Genomic DNA, 19,747 nt, shown 5'->3' with positions numbered 1-19,747 from the left:
AGAATTTAGAAATAAAATTACTAGTTTTATATTAGAACATGTTTGAATAGAGCTTTTTTGATGATATTTGGAAAATAAAATTCGTAAAACAACTCTTGGTAGAGCAGTCTATCAAATTATTCACAATGAAAACATTATCTGACTTCAAGACTGAATCGGAACATGCTTGGCATTGTTAAGGGGTATTGTAGACGTATCAAACACTGTTTACAATGTGTCAAAGCACAATTTATCTACCGGTTGCATATTTTTTATAAATGTCTCAAATACCCAACATTGGACATTTAGACTACAATACTTTTTCAGGAAAATACTTTATTTGTTTGGCATATTTTCAATGTAATTGGCAATTTTTATCTAATTAAACATCGGTTTGGTTCTTACACAAAGCAAACTAAGCTTATGTCTTCAAAATAAAAAAAAAACACTTATTTTTTTATCACTTTTTGTATACAAAATGCCAAAAAGTGACAACATATACACATATGGCCAATATAATAAGTACAAACATTAGTATCAATATTTTTCGTTCAGGAAATGTATCCACGGTAAAACAAAGCTCAGTTTAAATTTAAGCTTTGCAACAAAAATGACACTTAAAAATAACTTTGGTGTAGATCTTCAAGATAAACAAACTTCTAAATGCGATATTAAGGAAAAAATGCATAAAAATCGATGGACAAAATAATAAATACATTTTGGAAATTGTTAATTAATATTAGTATATTCAATTGCTTTGGATAGATTGTAATTTAGGATGTTTATATTATTAATATTTTGTGCTTCCACTTTTATTTTGAAATACTTTTTGTATTCTTTTTGGCATATTGTTTAGAAGTTTGCTGTAATTTTAAAAAGTTATTTAATACCACATTTTTTGTAAAAAATCGAGTCAAGTAACTTCATTATATTGTCCAGGAACCAATCCTTGACATATGTGGATGCATATTGTGGACCGTTGTTCTGCTAAAAAAAACCCATATAGAAAGCATGTTTTCTTCTGTTTGTAGCAACATTGTGTTGTCCAATATGTTTTTGCATTGGGAATGGGTCCCAGAATCTGTAATATGATATATTGGATAAAGACCACACCAGGAAAATCAATCAGCCTCAATCAGGAAATAAATCAAACAATCAGGAAAACAAATCAGCCATTATATTAAATTCCTTTCCCTTGAGATTAAAATTCATCTTGCGTAATTATTACCGAATAAATTAATTTTATTTTTTTTTTTCATTTCATTGCCCTCGAAGAAATTTCCCCAATTTCTTTTATGTACGTTTTTCCGGACCAACCTATATGTTTGTTAGCGAAGGAGGACCTTGTCAACAATTTTTTTTGAAACAGTAATATTTCTGGTAATTTGGTAGCCCCTAGGATTCTCCCAGCTATTCGGGTGAATATAACATTAGCTATGGCAACAGTAATTACCCAATATGAAATTAATAGGTCCCTTTAGCGTGAGCAACAATGGGACTATCGTTTGTTTTTTGTTGTCTTTTTAGCCCTATACCGTGTTTCTTCAGCTTCATTTAGGTTTCAATGTGTTTTAGACAAAACCCACCGGCTATTATTGAAGATTTTTTTCCCTTCATTTCTTAATTTTGAAGCCAATTTCCTCTCTTCAGAACAATAGTGATTATTTCGACCCATCCATCAATTAATTGTTATTTTTGTTTAATATTATTAGCACAGTTAAATTAATAACCAACCTTTATTAAAATTTACTCGATTATAGGTAAATAATAAAAAATCCAAAATGTACTTATTTTTTTTTGCCAACCAAATTTAGGGCATTTAGACAAAAATTACACAGACAATTTTTTTTCGGTTTTTTTATTGCTTGTTGCATTATTGGTTACAAATATAAGTTTCGAAATGTAACGCAGCCCACATCTTTCTAGAGAAAAAAGTGATAGTGAAACACCAACATCAAACATAAACTATGTCCCGGTCCACACTAGAGTAAATTTCATGAAATTAGGTGTTCCTAGGCTGAATTCCCCATTCCAGCAATTTCATGATTTTACTCTACCATGGAAGTCAATCTAGAGACTCATACAGGTATGTGATGAAAATCGATTTCGAGCTCAAAACGAGTCAAAAACGACTGTTGGTGTGATGCATGCACATTTTCTGTCATCGAATTGTTTTCGATATCGGTTTCATATTCCATTTTGTTCTATGGAAAAATTGATCAAAAAGACGTGTGATGCAATCCGAAAATCGTTTATTTTTCTCGTTTTGAAAACGGTCATATTTTTGTGGTCGATTTAAAAACGATGTAATAAATTTGGATAGATTTTTTATGAGCAAAAGTTTGAAATGTAAGAACAGGAATAAAAAGACAAATTAACATTTATTTTCCTTATTTTTGGAATATTTTGTTAACAAAATATTTTATATTTTGATAAAAAAAGCACAGAACAAATAATCTACTTTTAACATTTGTGTTTTCTCCAAATTGGTGAAGACACCCGCTTAATATGTTGTTATGCGCTGTTTGAAGTTCTCATCATGTAATAGCACAAGAATTTCCTCACTAAGCTCTCATATACATAGGCCAATTTAAATAAGAACACACATTTATTTTATTTTCCATTAAATTTTACTTCGGCTTTTGCCTTCGCCACAACAAAGTCTTTTATGTCACTTTCAGCTGGAGATTCTCGATCACTAGTCCGTTTTTTGCATGTGGGAATTCAATGAAATTGAAACAACGTGGAATTGAAATTCGATGCGGTTCCCATCACATCTAAATACAATTCACTCGTTTTGGACAAATCGTTTTCATACCAAATCGATTCGAAATTCATCACATACCAGATAATTTCATGTTAAAGTTTCAATGAAATTATTCTAGTGTGGCCCGGGACTATGATATACTTATTATTTTGGCCATTTGTGTACATATGTAAAATAGCATATCGTGAAAATTGGCTATAAGCAGTAGTCAGCCATTATGTATTCCAATAATGTGAACGTGACGATTTTGTGTTACGTTGAGTTAACTGCACTTATTGTATGTGTAACTAAATGTATTGCATACTTTAGGGATTCACTCGTAAAAATACTAGGTGTGTTCGTTTACTCAATAATTTGTACAAGTCCAGTAACTTCTTGTAAGCGACTAATGTATTTTGCATTGTTATGTAGAGTAAACGAAAAACATCCAGTAACAATTTGTACAAATTTTCAGTAAACGTACACGCATACTGACGTATTTTTGCTTATTTTCCATAATTTCATTCACAAGCATACAAAACCTTAAAAGTGTTGAAATAAAAGAGAACCAATTAAAAGAAAAAAAAGAACCTTTCTATGGGAAATACATACACACATACACAGCCCGCTTAAATCTTTTGGTTTCCCTTGACGTAATATGTCCTTAGCCACTGTTCAACATAGAACGATCTGAACCTAAAAATGATTTTAAAAATTTTCCTTGGAAAATATCTTATCATGAAAAAAAAACAAGTGAGAAAAGGATATAGTTGGGACGGGGCCGACTATGTAATACCCTACACCACTACCCCTGCTTTTCACTCGTAAACATTTTTTAGGGAGATACTAAAGTTTTCACCTATCTGGCTTTTGTACCAAAATAATAAATATTTATTTTTATATTTGACTTCTGCCGACATCTACTTGGTACTGGTTGAAAGCTCTGCTGGTCTTCTTGATTAATCGTAAATACACCAAATAGAAGCAGAAGTATTTGTCATGAAAGTAAAAACTTTAAAATATAATATTTTACCGTAAATGCCAAATTTTGTATTAATTTAAAGCTCAGATTGTTTAGTTTGATTATCAAGCCGGGATATATCCAACAGAAGCAGAAATATCTGGCATGGGAATAAAATTGCATAAATTGGGATATCCCAGAGTCTTTTTAACATCACAATCATTTCACCAATTTTGGTAAAGTAATTAGGAACATATCTTCATTGTTGAAACGAATGCAACCAAAGCTGAGATACTCGTCAGTACAAATCAAATAAAAACAAGTAAGAAAGTATAAGTTAGCTGTGCCGACGGAGATATACCCTCAGCCTCTGACCAAAAACGAAGTAAACACATAATTATTGTGTGCCGTAACTATTGTTATTGATTTTGTATTACTAGTTTGGAATCTGCAGGAGACGTAAGTAATCTTATTCATAGAGAAATATTAGTTTATTTTAAACAAAGTTTTGAAAGAAATTTTTGAAAAAAGTTTGCACTGTAGCCGCTTTAGTACCCGTCGGCAGGGTTTTTTGGAGACTTTGGGCTATTTCCTCAGGAAGTATAAACTTACTCCGGAAAAAATTGTACCGTTGTAATAGGGATCGTGAAAACAATCTTCTGCAAAAAATTTCAACTAGATCTAAGATGAGTCCTCAATCTGCACTTTTCCCAAATTTTGTGGGAGGTGCTCCAAGGACGGGACCGATATAGTCCATATTCCAACCTAATACATGCTTGGATGAACTATTACGATGTGCAAAGCACGGACAAATCAGAAACTCCCTGCGTGCGCCGGTTGTTGTTGTTTTTGTTGTAACAGTGCTTGATATAGACCGAAAGGTGTATAAAACCCCTGTGGCACCATATGTAGTGGTTGAAGAGCTCGATAACTCTCGAGCTGATCAACCGATTTGGTCCAAAATTTGGCCTTCGTCATATTTTGTCAAAACTTATGGGTCTATCTTGCATTGCCACTAAACTTGTCAAAATTGATCCACGTATGGCAACTCTCAACTGAAGTTGCGAATCTCAGTTGACGAAGCGGCTGTTTTTCAGCAACCACCAATTTTCAGTTGCAGTGAACATTTTCGAAGAAACAAGAAGTAAAATAGAAGGAAAAATAAACATTTTGTTAACAATTATTGATTCTTTGCATCATTAATTAATTTTGTGTATCAATATGGTGAAAATAACGACAAAGCAGCAGTTCGAAATATTAATTGATAAACTGAGTGAAAATCCAAACTTAGCCCGAGGAGTTCGGGAGTTTTGGTGAACCTCCAACACGAACACCTGAAGAGTGGCAGAGTCTGGATTCACTTTAAAGCAAAGTTGAAAAAGAAAATGCCTCAAAATAAAATAAACTTCAACGACACTGGTGGTGGTCCATCACAATAAGTGAATTTATCGCCTTTGGAGCGGACAGCAGCAAATCTTTTGCAAATGAATTTGGTGACAAATACAGTAGGTTCAGTTTAAGTACAAATGACGAACATCCTCCATTGGACCCCCATAATGTGCACATGTGCTCCATCTATATAGCCAACTACACCAGGGAATTTCGTTTTTGAATAAAAATGGTTTTTATTTTGCCTTTTTTCCTGCTCTGTCAACTTCGAAACACACAATTTGTCCTCTATCAAGGGGACAACTTCCTTCAATACTCTCGACAATGTAGATTGAGCCATGCAATTGTTGAAATCATTGCCATGGGACTTTTGGAAACTTCCGTCCTCAAAGAATCGCAACGCTGCGCACACTTTTAAAAGTGGGGGTATTGCTGTTGATCTGTAACTTACTTTGAAGTCATCCTTTAACGTTTCCACAACGTAAACTACGGCATCCTTTGGCAATCGAAAATACGCCTTAAACCTGAAATAATTTACTGATTATACAGATCTTTCCACATGATCATCAGCTTACAGTGCAGTTGGCAATTCCAATGGATTCGACTTGTCCCTCAAATTTCTTCTAATAGATGCAATGTCATGTACATTTTCTTCATCATCAAAAAATAATTCCACCGAACTTATCATTTTTTGGGACAGCAAATAAAACTTGACGATCCGAAGATTCAATGGCCAGGTTATATTCCAATCTTGAGTTGTTTTCCAAATTTGCTCGAAAACTCAGCCAAAATATTAAAATATTGTCCAGAATACACAAAAGAGTTATACAAAGCGCAATTCTTTTTAAAATGTTTTTTTTTTTTTTTTTTTGGCGAATAGAGGTCACTAGTTTGAAAAAACACTGATCGATAACATGTTTATCGACCACCCAGTTGAGTTGACATTAATGGTACAACATTTCGTCTCAGTCGCGCACACAACTGACAACGCAACTCAAGTTTAGTGGCAATACAAGATAGACCCATTTGGACCTCCTAATATTTTGTCCAAATTTAGTCTAACTACTAAAATGGCCGATATCGATCTTCTCCTTACGGTACCTCCCCTAAGTGCAGTTTAGGGTCTGTTCGAAGATCCTTTGGAAGAACCGATGCATTTCGTTGTGGTCCTGTTCACAGTCACATTATGTTTCCCGTAGACAAGTCCATGATTCCACTGAAATGACTAGTGGGAGCGATATCTATCGAAAAGATATGAATCTAAATTAGGATTCACTTCCATAATGGACTATGTCGGTCTATTCCTTTAAGTACCTCGTCCGCAACACTTTTGAACTTTAATCCTAATTTTTGTCGACAAATTCAAATGTCCAAAAACGGCAAAAAATTCTGAAAAGATCCTAAATACATTCGATCTGTCCGTAGATGAATGTTTCAATTCACATAGGCTGAGTGTACATCTCTCTCGGTAAAGACGACTGATACTTTTTTACTTGTTAATTTGTTTGGCATCTAAAAATCTGTTAAAAATACAGTCGGACCTCGATTATCCGTGATGGTCGGGACCGGAGGCGTTACGGATAATCGATTTTCCCGGATAATGGAGGCAATGTTTTTATGCAGTTTTTGAATATATTTTTAAGTAAAAACGGCATAGAATTGTACAATAACACTGTGCAACATTTTTGAGCCAATCGCGTGCAAACAACTCCAACAAAAACCATATTTGGGTTTTGTTTTCTTAGATCGGGTTCCGTTTTTATAGCCTCATCTAAACATGGTTAAAGATCGAATTTTTAAAACAAATAGGGACTGTATCTCTGAAACCAATACGAATCTTGTTTTGACATCTGCAGCAAACTTGTAGATAAGAGCAAGAAGAAAATATTTGGAGGAATAGTGAACTCGAAAAACTGCATTTATTGCCTCAAATTTTATAATATATCTAAAAATTCTATAATTTGTGTATGTTTCGCAGCGTATCACCCAAAATGTTAAATTCTTCTTAATGTTACCTTTTGGGAAAATATTCTCTGGAATGTAATACACAACTCTTCAGAACATTATATTGTTGTAAAATGCCTCTATCGCCTTGTTCATAGCAAATTTTTCAACAACAATTTGGTAAATATTTCAATAATTCATTGAAATCCCCAACATGAGAATAAACAGCCTGTGTGAACATTGTTTGAAATAAGTTTTGTAAAAGGTATGTATGTTATGAAATACCCCTTAAACAAAGTGAAATAACCATTTTAGAGTTTCAGAATGTTCTGAAGAATTGATGGCCACATTATTTGGAAAATTTTTAGAACGGTTACTTGCTTCAACTCCCAACAGCTTAGTTGTTACTGCCAGAATTTCAGAAATTATGTAAACTTTTCTATATTTTAACGAGTTTGATGCGCTAGATGCAGCTTTTCCTAGTTCATCTGTTTGACACATAAGTTCTACTACTTTAGGGCTACAATATTGCTGAAGACTGCAAAGCAAAATTCTTATTAGTTTCGGAGATAAAGGTCCGATCACTGGAAAAAAGCCTCATTTTAGGTCGGTTTAGATGAGGCCATAAAATCTAAACCCGATCTAGGAACACAAAACCCAATTAAGGTTTTTGTAGTCTCAATATGTACTTTCAGAAAATGCCCATTAGAAGTTGTTTGCATTTCCAGTGTTGCACAGTGTAATATTAAACTCTGCAATTTGTATTATATTTGTTAAGGTCATCCACCAAATCTTAGAAGCATACACAATATCATCGTCATCAGATTCATTTGAATTGACTTTGTTCCATGCTTTTGGTGATACCACAAATACACAAATTGTGTAAAACGGGAGAATTTCCAGTTTTCTTTTGTGTACACTTTGTTTCCTAATAACATTTTTTGGAGGTGAGTATTTTATTACGTCGTGTCGGGTGTTAGATATGTAATACCATCCTTGGAATGGCCTGAGCATCACTTACAGTTTATTTGTCATATTATTTCTAATGCTATATCAAAAATGTATCGGCACTACGGCACACACAAACTACTAATATTCGAATTGTGCGATGTTTTAAAATGAATACACCTTATGGCTATATCACACCATATGCTTTTTCACATGTATGACATCAGCTGGTCCGTATATTAGTATACCCAAAGTGACAACATACATGTGAAAAAGCATATGGTGTGATACATAAAAAATGATTTCTTTTTATTCGGTGAAACAATTATACAATTTTTTAACTACCAAATCTTTATGTTTTACATAGGGGTGGGTAAACGGGGGATACAAATTGGTGGCAATGTTCCAACAGGAGTTCACAGATATAAATCTGTTTCAGATGGCAAATCTTTGCCAATATGTATTTCTTCGACCTTGTCATATGGAAGAAATAAGTTTTAAATAGTTTTGAAAATACAAAAAATAAAAAAATCATTAAAATAATTATTTATTGTAAAGTTTGTTTTTGTATTTTTATTTATTTTTTACTATAGATTTTTTTTTTTTTGATTTTTTAATAATAAATATTTTTGTTTGTTAATATTCTGTTTTCACAGTTTCCACTGTGCTGTTGTGTTTTTCTTTTGTTGTTCTTAAGACTTAGATCTCTTAGGTTAAAAATATTATTTCTGTTATGTTAAGTTTTTGCTTTGTTTTTAAATTATTACTATTTTTATGTTTTTGTAAATACAATTTTGTGTATTTGTATGTTTGTTTGTAAGTACGTTTAATTGTTTGTAATGTTTATTATAGTTTTTAAAAATTATGTTTTTTATTCTCACATTTTTTTCACTTATCATGTAGTATCAATAAGAGGGGGATTTTGTGTTTTGTATTTTTTTAAGAATAATTTTAAAAATGTAGTTTTCTTTTATTGTTAATTTCCTAGTTTTAGGTTTTTATAACTTTCTTGTTGTTGGTTTTTATTATTAGTTTTACTTAAGAGTTAAAATTCCATTTAATGATTTTTATTTTTAATGCCTTTTTTGTTTAATTTTGCCATTTATAATTTTTGTATATAGTTGTTTTGTTTTAATATAAATATTTTATTTTGTCTTTAGTTTTTTTTTTAATTTTTTTGTGCTTTTTTCCTTTATTTAATTTTGTCTTCTTACTTTCTTTGAGATGCACCTTAAGACTTATTTTAAATAATAGTATAATATTTGTTTTTATTCATGTGTTTTTCTATTCATTTATATATATTTATTTAGTATGTATATAATATGTATATTAAGATGTATATTTTTTATAAATAGTTTGTTTTTTATTTGTTTTGTTTTCAATTTCTTGTTTTTCGTTATATATAGTTATGTATATATAGTATATTATTTTGTTAGTTTGTTGTTGTGTGGGTAGTTGTATAATATATAAGTACATTTATATAATAATTGATCAATAAATAATATTCATTTTGTTGTATAATTTTCTTTTCTATTGAAGTGATTTTATTTGTTTCTATTGTTTAATTCTCTAAGAATTTTTGTTTGAATAGATTCGAGTATAGCTGTCGCTTTTTGTTTTGTTGTTAGTTGATTTTCAAATCCTATAATAATTTATATTAGTGTTCAAAAACTTTGTCAATAATAGCCTGTAAAAGATTTGGGGTAGGTGGATTTGCTTTAATTTTCAGAAAGGAATTTTTGTAAGCCAATTGATTGTAAAAAAGAAACAGGTTATTTGGTTGCAAAAAGTTAAATTCATCGATTTTAGACTCATATTCAAGTTGTTCTTCGCTTTTAAGTACATACTCCAGTTGACACAATAGTTGGTTGTTGTCTGTGAACACAAACTATTGAAAGTTCTTTACAAAGAACTTCCAAACTTTTGCTTAAAAATTTCATTCAGCAAAAAATAGCAATATTGCGTGATCAGAAATATTTATGTATAACGTATTATGTTCTTAAAATAAAATAATAAATATTGGCTTTTGGAATGATACTCTGAGAGTAAAAACGTTTTCTTATTGTTTTCTCTTATGAACTATATTCCATTAAAAACTTTCCATGTCACGATTATTACAAGAAATGATTCAATCCAGTGAACGCAAACAATCGAAACGATTCCCTTACAAACAAAACCCTATCTGAAACTTTTCATTCGTTTCGTATCCAAAATGAAAACAAACCCGCAAACATTTCAACTGAAGAAGAAGTACGAAACCGGTACGATTAATAAAATGTACTTCGTACGTGCTTTGTCGAGTTGATATGTATGCGAACGAATGAAAATAATCGCTTTCAAACGTTTGATGTTTGAAATGATGAATAATACATTCCGACACATTTGATGGTGTAATGATTTTACTTAAGAACGCAATAACTTAAAATCAACAAGCTTGGAACATAGTACGATGGATGTTTTAATCAACAAGGAAACGATTACAATGTGTTTCGTTTTGTTTCTACTCACGAATGAAAAAGAAACGAAACAGCAATGTCGTCTAACTTTTTGCAATGAAAATTCCAAACGAACGCGTACGCTGGTTCAGTAATCATTTATATTACCTTATTGAAGGAACGTCAAGGTTATGAAGTATGAGAGATGATCTCAACCAGGGTCTAGCAAAATGAAATTGGGAAAGCATAATCGTAGCCCGGAACTGTTGAAACGTTACGCATCCCAAGGACTTGTTAGTAGCCATTATCAACCCTATAAACTAAAATATCATTACCTACTATGCCCGGATCACCAAGAAGAAAGAAAAATGCACTTCAGAATTTAAACAGACTCCCGAATGAAATTGTAGGCGAGCTGGAAAAACAGCAGTGTGGACAGGAGAACTCAAGATTTAATATTCATAATGGGACACACAGACGCGGATATCTTATACATAGACCAGCAGAAGGCTATCGGCTCCGTAAAGTGGCAATGCTTGAAAAAAGAAATTTGATATGGTGAAGAAAATCTGTTGAAACTTTGAGCGAACCGGAGACATTTTAGGGCTATATTCACATGTAATGCTATTGCGATATTCATGAGGGTTCATCCTAAGTTGCCGGAAACGGCGTACTTAAATTCTATCGAATCATATTGTTTTGATTCCCTAGATAAATAACCCTGAGTTGGTAAAATTCGATACCAGGGATAAGCAATATTGCGGTTTTAAACCATGGTACGACATGAAACTAGTACTATATGTCCTCTAGAAATGACTCGACGCACACAGAAGGACTCTTATTGGCATCGGGTCTATATGTGGCCTGGTTGATAGCGCAACCACCAATTTGTTGGGACATTGACCTCTTTGAGGAACATTTTGCAGGATCATGTTTCGTTTTTCCGATAGCCTCGGAAGGCGTTTATGGCAGGGGCTTCGACACCTTTGAAACCAACGGCCAAAGAACGCTCACATCAGCTTCAGAGCTCGATTTTCCTGTTTTGTTTTTTGTTGCCACCGATTGTTAATTTCTATATGGGATTCGATAGTAAACATATTGAAACTAAGGAAAACAAAATATTAGATCAAAATATTGGATGGTGAAAGGGCGTGGCGTGGTCCTAAAGACGAAAAATGCTTCCCAATTTTGGAAAATACGTAATTTTTGCAAATTTCTGGAGAAAGAAACAGCTATTTCTCAGAAACTGTAACAGATATTGTGAATTTACCGAAGCGTTTACACCAAGTGAGCTATTTTATTATTCCCCAGGTTCTAAATTTTAGTGAAATTCCAAGTTTCGTGGACTAGAACTTTTAGGGAACAGCTTAGAACAAAGTTCTGTTTTCACAGAATGATGTCCGAGAGTATCCTCTTTGAGCCCATATATACTTTTGTAACCGTCAAGCTCTGCCCTTTTAACACTTTTTTAAATTTTTTGAAATTACATGGTTAAAAATGTGTGTTTTCCATACCGTTTCCCATATAAGTTATAGCTCTTTCACACAAATGGATTTTTTTAATATATGGGTTTTTACAAGAAGTATTTTTTTTTCAATTTTGGAAAAAATTTAAATTTTTTAAAGAAAATTGTTTGATTTTTTTTTAAATTTTTGTTACTTTTTTTGTTTTTATTGTTTGTTTATTTGAATTTTGACCTTTTTTAAATAGTTAACCTTGAATTCCTCTGCACCCGCTTTTAATGTGTCGGAAAGCTGAAATTGTTATCTGTCGAACAAAAAAGAATTATGAAAATATTTCTATCCGTTCAAAAGTTACAGAGTTTTAACCAGGAAAAAATGATTCTGAACCCCTGTGCGCCGTTTATTGATTTCTTGTAACCTTCGCAGTTTTCAAGACACAAGCTTTAATACCAGGGAGCGTGTTTGATTATTTTATAAGCTTTTTTCACAATCAATCCTGGACTTGATGTATTTTCGCTCTACGAGGTGTCAACAATATTTTCCTCAATTTGGAGAATAGAATCGTTCGAACAAGTCTATTCGTGGTGTGAATAAATCTTTAAGTCAATCTTGTTCAGAGTGCTATGAGGCCGACCGTTATGATGCCATCTTGTCTTCTTCAACTTATTTGGTATCATTATAGAGAACCTTCGGGTCTCTTTCCAAGCTTGGACTAATGGGTAAACTCCTCCCTAACATCAGTGTTAAAAAATTCTCGGCCTACATATCAATTCCCCTAAAAATTATCCTTTAGGAAGGAAGGTGTTGCCAAATTCTTATTTTTCAATTGAATAAGATACCAGAATGATGTTCATGGTTCAAGTACATTGTCCTGCACTAACGGTGAAGGGAATCTGGTGCGTTCTACCTAGCCAAAAACCATATCCAATCGACGCAATTGAATGTTTGCAAGGTCAGGAGAACAACTAATGGGCTTAAGAACAGTAAGGCAACAATTCTTTAGCCGTATTACCTGTCACGTTAGCCGAAAAATTGTTGGGCCGTGTGTACTCAAGCTTTTTTGTAAAATTAAAACACGCACAAAACACGTGTGTCACGATCGTGCCTAATTTTTTCGTTCAATCTTTTTGCCCTCTGATGTCCTCTCTTGTTGTCAAAAATATTTCAGTTTAACTAAAAGTATACTTTTATGACTGCTTTATTTGATTTGTGTCAATAATACGAGGGCTACTAAAAAAGTTTCTGGCCTTAGCAACACTACGTTTTGCCAGACGCCATTTGACATTTCCTGTGGAAAGTTTGACAGTTTTTAGCCTAAACGTACTCAGTGCGGTTTGACGTACAACTTTGTTGTACGCTGTTTACAGTGACTTGAAAAAAATCTCTTTACAAAAAAATGGAATTTACTTGTGATCATTTTCTCCGATCATTTTCCACAACATTCGAAGTGTGGAGTATCACGACAAGTGTTCATCGATGAAATTAAAACTTTGTATGGCGATGAAGCACCATCCTATAGCACTGCGAAAAACTGTTTCAATAAAATTAATCGTTGTACGCTCGCTCAATTACCAATGTCGTGAAGGTCGTCTAAAAACGGTCCTTGTGCCAGAAAACATTGATGCCGTGCGTGAACTAACAATGCAAGATCGTCATGTGACATACCGTGAGATAGAGGCATCCATGGGCATTTGTTCCACCACCATTCATTCGATATTACATGAACACCTGTCCGAAAAAAAGAGTTTATTCTCGATGAATCCAGCAGAAGTTGACAACCGCTCAAAAAAGGCTTTTGTCGTTTGGTGCAAAGAAATCTTGAAAAAAATAGGAGAGGCGTGCTTTAAAATACGTTTATAAGATCATCACGGATGGTGTATGAGCCCGAAACCAAACAGCAATCGACTCTGGGCGTCTTCGAAGACGAGCCAAGTCCAACGAAAATTTTGCATGGAAGAATCACTTCGAAGCAAATGGGGTCGCCTGTTTCGTTGACAAAACTGGTCATGATGCGACGAATCTGCTTGAGCAATGTCAGACGTTAAATTTTTAGTGTTATACCAAAATTTATTTGCCTAAAGTCTTCAGAGGAATTCAAAAAACGAACAAGAGAAGGCGAATCATTGTGCGCCATGGCAATGTGAGCTCTCACACATCGCTTCAAACCAGTGCCTTTTTGATCTGACAAAACGGGGAATTTATGGGTCATCCGCCGCACACCCCTGACGGGCCATCCACTGATTTCTTTGTATACCCGCACATGAAGAAAAACCGTCGTGATCAACGATTTTCGTCACTAGAACATCCTGTTGGAGTGTTCAAAACCCATGCTTTGGAGGAGTCTTATTCGGATTGGAATAAGTGCTTCTACAATTGGCTTGAGCGCATGCAAAAGTGTATAAATCATGCTGGGGTATACTTTAGAAAACAATAAAACTTTTTCTAATAGTAAATATTTGCGGTTTCATTATCAGGCCAAAAACTTTTCTACCAGCCCCCATATCTCGTAGTTTTATTCTTTCGTTACTAACACTTTTCACATCAAAAACTTTTGACATCAAGGGAAGACTGGGGTCTGAATTTGCTTTCTGAATAACCTTACTAAATGAACCTTGGTTAAACGTATCGATTTAAACCAGGCACGATCTTCTTTGCAAAGACAGTAGGTAACGGGATCTAACTGAGTTAATTTTGTATTTGCTTTTCTCCTTCGCGTACAGTGTAAGTGAACAAAACAAATGATAAACATCATCTAATGTTCATAGATGAGAAAAGCACTTTTTAAATAAATCGCGATTCAATTTGAAATTTTTAAGGGTTTTTTAGGTTTTCACGATGTTGTTTGGAAACCGCAAGTCCTATCGAAAGGGAACTGCTATCGGGCATGTTCTGGAATTCACCGTGTATCCATTTCACATCACACATGCACTTCACCTGTGAAAGCAATTGATGTTCTGTGTTTCACGTGAAAAGAGCTTTCATATTTCACGAAAGAACTTTGGAAAGCTTTATTACAGCTTTCAAACTATATCATTAACAATGAAAACATATCAGTCTGCGTTGGCGCACCTACGAATACACATGCGTGTGTGGGTATGTACGCTTTGTTCGTTTGATTGTTTACGAAACAGAGTAAACAAAGAAACCAACTTCTACAAGAGCGCGTACATGTTGAATTTGGTACTTTAGGAAAAAACATTTTTAAATCATATTTTCTTAAGAAAATTAAATATTTTTTTAAATGCTAATAGAAAACACATTAGATTTTAGTCCAAAGCTGTTTTTTGTAGAAAATGTCAATTAGTTTCTTTAAAAAATAAGGATTCACTCAGCTCTCGCCATCAAAATTACAGTGTGAGGAATACACCCCAACTAGGTGTAAAGTGTGTTGCAGAACAGCTTTAGGTGTGTTCTATACACGCGAGGTGCAGAGGTGAATGCCAGAACATGCCTGTATATCTCAATAACGGTAAAAACTACGAAGATATCATAAAAGTCAATCCTCATACAACATATTCTTAAGTCAACTTGAATCGCGATTTATTTAAAGGCTTTTTTTTGTTTTTTTTTTTTTGTAGTTTCAGAAACCACAAAAACTTACCAGGTGTAAGCGCCTTTCATTTAAATTTGGTTCAAGAGCACCGTCATGTATTATTGATCTGGTCGTCGCTGATTTAAGCGATTACGTTGGCGGGGTCATGTAATGTGTGAGCATAAATATGAGCCTCATTGCGCTATAAGCAACAGGTGAAGGATAAAATTTTAACGGGTTGTTTTAAAGAATGACATACCTAAATATGAGTAAAAGAGTAGAAGATCGGTGCAGTTGGTCGCCATATTTTTGCTGAACGAAATTTGTGTAATAAAAATAAACTATGTTTCAAGACTTAGCCGATTCTTGCTGTTCTGGAACAGACATAATGTTTCGAAAAAATATGTTCACCTAATGTTTTCTAAAGCTAGTTACACACAGACAGTTTTGAGTGTCGCTCACGTTTGTCAGTAATCAGGCATTCACGAACTTTTTCATGGATTTTTCACATTAAAAAATTAGCAAAAAAATTGTCATTCAAAATTGAGGGTGTGTACGCAACTTTAAAGTGAAAGTTTTATGATTTGCTAGCTAAATGTCATTTCCGGCAATTGGCAACACAGAAGGACCAGCTCAAGGCCTGCACAAGGTCGACCAATAAACGCACCAGTAGTGGGATTCTCAAACGCCTTTTTGGGTTACCGACAAAAAACGGTAAAATTAAAACGCAAAATTATGAATGAAAAGTGTGAATAAAAGTTCGCAACATTTTTGCGATAACTTTATTTTGGTTGCTAACTTACCGACAAATTTCGTTAATTACCGAAATTATAAGCATTTTTCGTTAACAAAAACTGGGTTAGAGAATCCCACTACTGATGTTTGCTGTCAATAACATTATTGTGATTTAAAATACAAAGAAATTCAAATCACAATAATGAAAAAATCTATTATGTTTGCTGTTAAATGTAGTCCAAATGGCCGACCTTGTTTAGGGCTAATATCTCGTGACTGTCGTACGTTAATTTAAATGTTTGTTGTTTCATTGTTTAATGATACATAGAAATGTTTGGCATAAAGAGAAAAGTAAGAGACCTGAATGAGAAAACTCTCATATTAATCTTATTAAATTTGCCTTTCATATAACCATATTCAATTTTCAAAATATTATTTAAATATTGCCTAAAGGAATCAGTTCCATGCTATTATGACAATGTTTTTTACGGTTGTTGTTCTATTTTCTTCCTTTCAAAATAAAAAATGTCAAATTTTCATATGGCATCAATTCTCTAATCTTCTTCTTTCTTCATTATGTTTCTGTGACATTCCTTATCTTTAATGTTTTTTTATTAAATATTCTATTGTTTAATTGTTTGTTTTCCAGCTTCCTTTGACAATTTCATTTTCAAAATAAATTTTTATTGACTTTTTTGATTCAATCTAAGGGGAATTGTTTGTAGTAGTTGTTGTAGTTTTTTAGGTGTAGAGTTTTTGTTGTTGTTGTTTTTTTTTTAAATTATTGTTGTTTATAGCTGGGGTAATTATTGTTTTCTTGTTGTTGTTGTATTAGTAGTAGTAATATTTTTCTTGATGATGGGATGGTGGTGGAGAGTTGTATTAGTTGTTGTTGTATTTTTGTTTTTAATTGTTTGTTTTAAATTAAAAACAAATAATTTGTTGCTTTATTGTTGTTATTATTATTACTCTTAAACGTTGTTCGTACTCCCTCAAAATTAACATGGATAAATTCCTATAAGAAAAGAATTCAAAAAATAGATTTCATGTCATTTAAGTGTAAATTGAAAATATACAATAAATGTTGGTTTCTTTTTTTTTGTGATTCATTATTGTTTTATTTATCTAAATGTATTCATTATATTTATATTTACTATATAAATGTTTAATTTGTTTTTTATATTAAGTAATTATGGCTCAAATTATCAGTTGCACATTGCTTCCATTACAGCAGTGTAAATGGTAAGTAGTAGGAGGGAAAGGTGTCATGTGATAGGTGGCAAAAGGGATGCTGATGGTGGTGGATGGGTGGTTTGTAATGTCGTATTCGGAGGAAAATCTGCTGTTGCTGCTGCATTCTCTTTTGTTTTTTAATTATAGTTTTTAAAACTAAGGCAAACAACTTAAAAATTAATATAAAAATTAAAATTATTGTCTTGTTTTTTCGTGTTTTTTTTTCTTTGCCCAAAAGCAAAATATGTCTGGTTTTCTCAGATATCCCAGGATTCAACAAATTAAAAATTTGAGACATCATTGAAAATAGATATAAGGCTGGCGTCGTATACAATCTACGCCTCACAAAATTGCTTTTACAATTACAAAAATATCATCTAAGAGCTAAAAACAAAATTTTGGTTTCTATTTTTCAAAATAAAAATTTGCTAATTTTTCTTCGTCTTCTTCTAACAATTATGAGTTGCTGTTGTAACAGTGATGGTGTAATGTTTTTTTCTTTTTCGTTTTGTGGTTGTTGGTGATGTTGATTTAGTAATGGTGAGGGTGGTGGTGGTGTTGGGCTGTTTAGAGTTGCGTACCATTGGCATTGCCATAAGCCAACAGGGTTTGCTCAACAGCTGTGATGTCAAATAATAATGATGTGAGAATTTGTTGTCGTTGTTGTAGTTGTTGTTTGTGTGGACGGCAAAGAAAAACCGGAAATGAAACAAAAAAGAAAGGAAGAAAATCAAAATTAATAATAATATACAATTAATTAAAATAAACATAATGAAAATCAATTAATAAATTGTGCATACTTAAAGCTGCTTATTCTATATAGAAGGTCGACATAATCGATTTACGAATAAACATAGAACACAAGGACACAAGAAACAAATTATAAAAATGCGTCTAATTCAAAATCAAAATTGTTAAAAAGTCATACAATCGAAAAAACATAATATCGCTGAAAATATGACCATAAGGAGAAGGATCGGTATAATTATTCAAAAGATCGGCACTTAAACAAAAATGTTGAACATTTGTGGAGGATGTACCATAAGGAGAATACCGATATGAACCATTTTCTAAATTAAACTACATTTGGGTAAAATATTAGAAGATCCACATTTGGAACAAATCGGTTGCTCCGTTCAACGTACACGCACTTTCGTGTCATTTATTTATTTATTTGTTTATTCTTTTTGAGGTGGGGGAGGGTGGTTTCCGGAAGTTGTGGAGCAATATTACCCATCTGCGAACTCAAACTAAGTTTGGACAACATATTACGAACGCCATATTTTAGACCAAATCGGTTGATCAGTTCGCGTGCAATAGTGCGCTCCAGGCACTACACATGATGTCATAGGGATTTTTACAACTTTCGGGCTATTTTTTCAGGAAGTATTGACGTACCCCTGAAAAAACTTGCACCATCGTAAGGAGGCAGGGAATACAAGTTGTCACAACAAAAATCAAAGCGATTCGCGAGAAGGTCTTAAACTGAACTTATTCGAAATTTTGTGTTGGAGGTACCCGAAGGAGTGGACCGATAGAGTCCATGTTAAAACCTCATCTATGTCTGGTAGAAATTTCACAGTGCTCAAGGTATAGACCAAATCGGTTACTCTAACAGTTATGGTGCGCACAATTTTTCGAGCATTTTTACTTTTGTGGGGGAGGTACCCGAAGGAGTGGAACTATATGATTAATTTTCGAACTTATACTAAGTTTGGACAAAATATTACGAAAGTCATATTTTAGACCAAATCGGTTGATCAGTTCGAGTGCAATAGTGCGCTCCAGGCACTACACATGGTGTCATAGGGATTTTTACAACTTTCGGGTTATTTTTTCAGAAAGTATGGACTTGCCACTGAAAAAGCTTGCACCATCGTAAGGGGGGCAGTGAATACAAGTTGTCATAACAAAAATCAAAGCGATTCGCAAGGAGGTCTTAAACTGAACTTATCCGAAATTTTGTGTGGGAGGTTCACGAAGGAGTGGATCGATAGAGTCCATATTGAAACCTCATCTATATCTGGTAGAAATTTCAAGATATTCAAAGTGTGGACCAAATCAGTTACTTCCTTCAGAGGAGGTACCTGAATGAATGGACCGATATGACCCATCTTCGAACTTATACTAAGTTTAGACAAAATAATACGACAGCCAAATTTTTGATCGAATCGGTTAATCCGTTCGAGAGTTATCGTGAGCACCATCCAGCCAGACAAACAGACAGTTGAACGGACATGGCTAACTCGTCTCCAAATTGTCTGAAACGGCTTTCGTCCAAACATACTTGGGGTCAAAACCATTATTTCGATGAAGCATAGTTTGCCCGTATGAAAGTGTGTATTTCCTCGTTAGCATAAATGCGAGGGTATACCAATAAAG

At 33.4% G+C, this 19,747-nt stretch overlaps 1 protein-coding gene across 19 annotated transcripts in view; it reads right to left on the bottom strand.

Moving 5' to 3' along the window:
• Positions 1-19,747, bottom strand: part of bol (boule homolog, RNA binding protein) — a 335,751-nt gene that overhangs the window by 22,168 nt on the left and 293,836 nt on the right. For 15 of the 19 annotated variants that reach the window (XM_073984022.1, XM_073984010.1, XM_073984012.1 and 12 more), the window contains one exon: positions 17,221-17,985. The exons of the other annotated variants lie outside the window; for them this stretch is intronic. In XM_073984022.1, the coding sequence (XP_073840123.1) occupies positions 17,933-17,985 (53 nt within the window). In that variant the 3' untranslated portion in view covers positions 17,221-17,932. Of the gene's footprint in view, positions 1-17,220; positions 17,986-19,747 lie in introns of those variants that run through there. 19 annotated transcript variants of the gene reach the window in all.

This window comes from Musca autumnalis, unplaced genomic scaffold, assembly GCF_047663935.1.
Source record: "Musca autumnalis isolate F117 unplaced genomic scaffold, ASM4766393v1 scaffold_4, whole genome shotgun sequence".
Classification (NCBI taxonomy): Eukaryota; Metazoa; Arthropoda; class Insecta; order Diptera; family Muscidae; genus Musca; species Musca autumnalis.
This window is presented reverse-complemented; position numbering and strand designations above follow the sequence as displayed.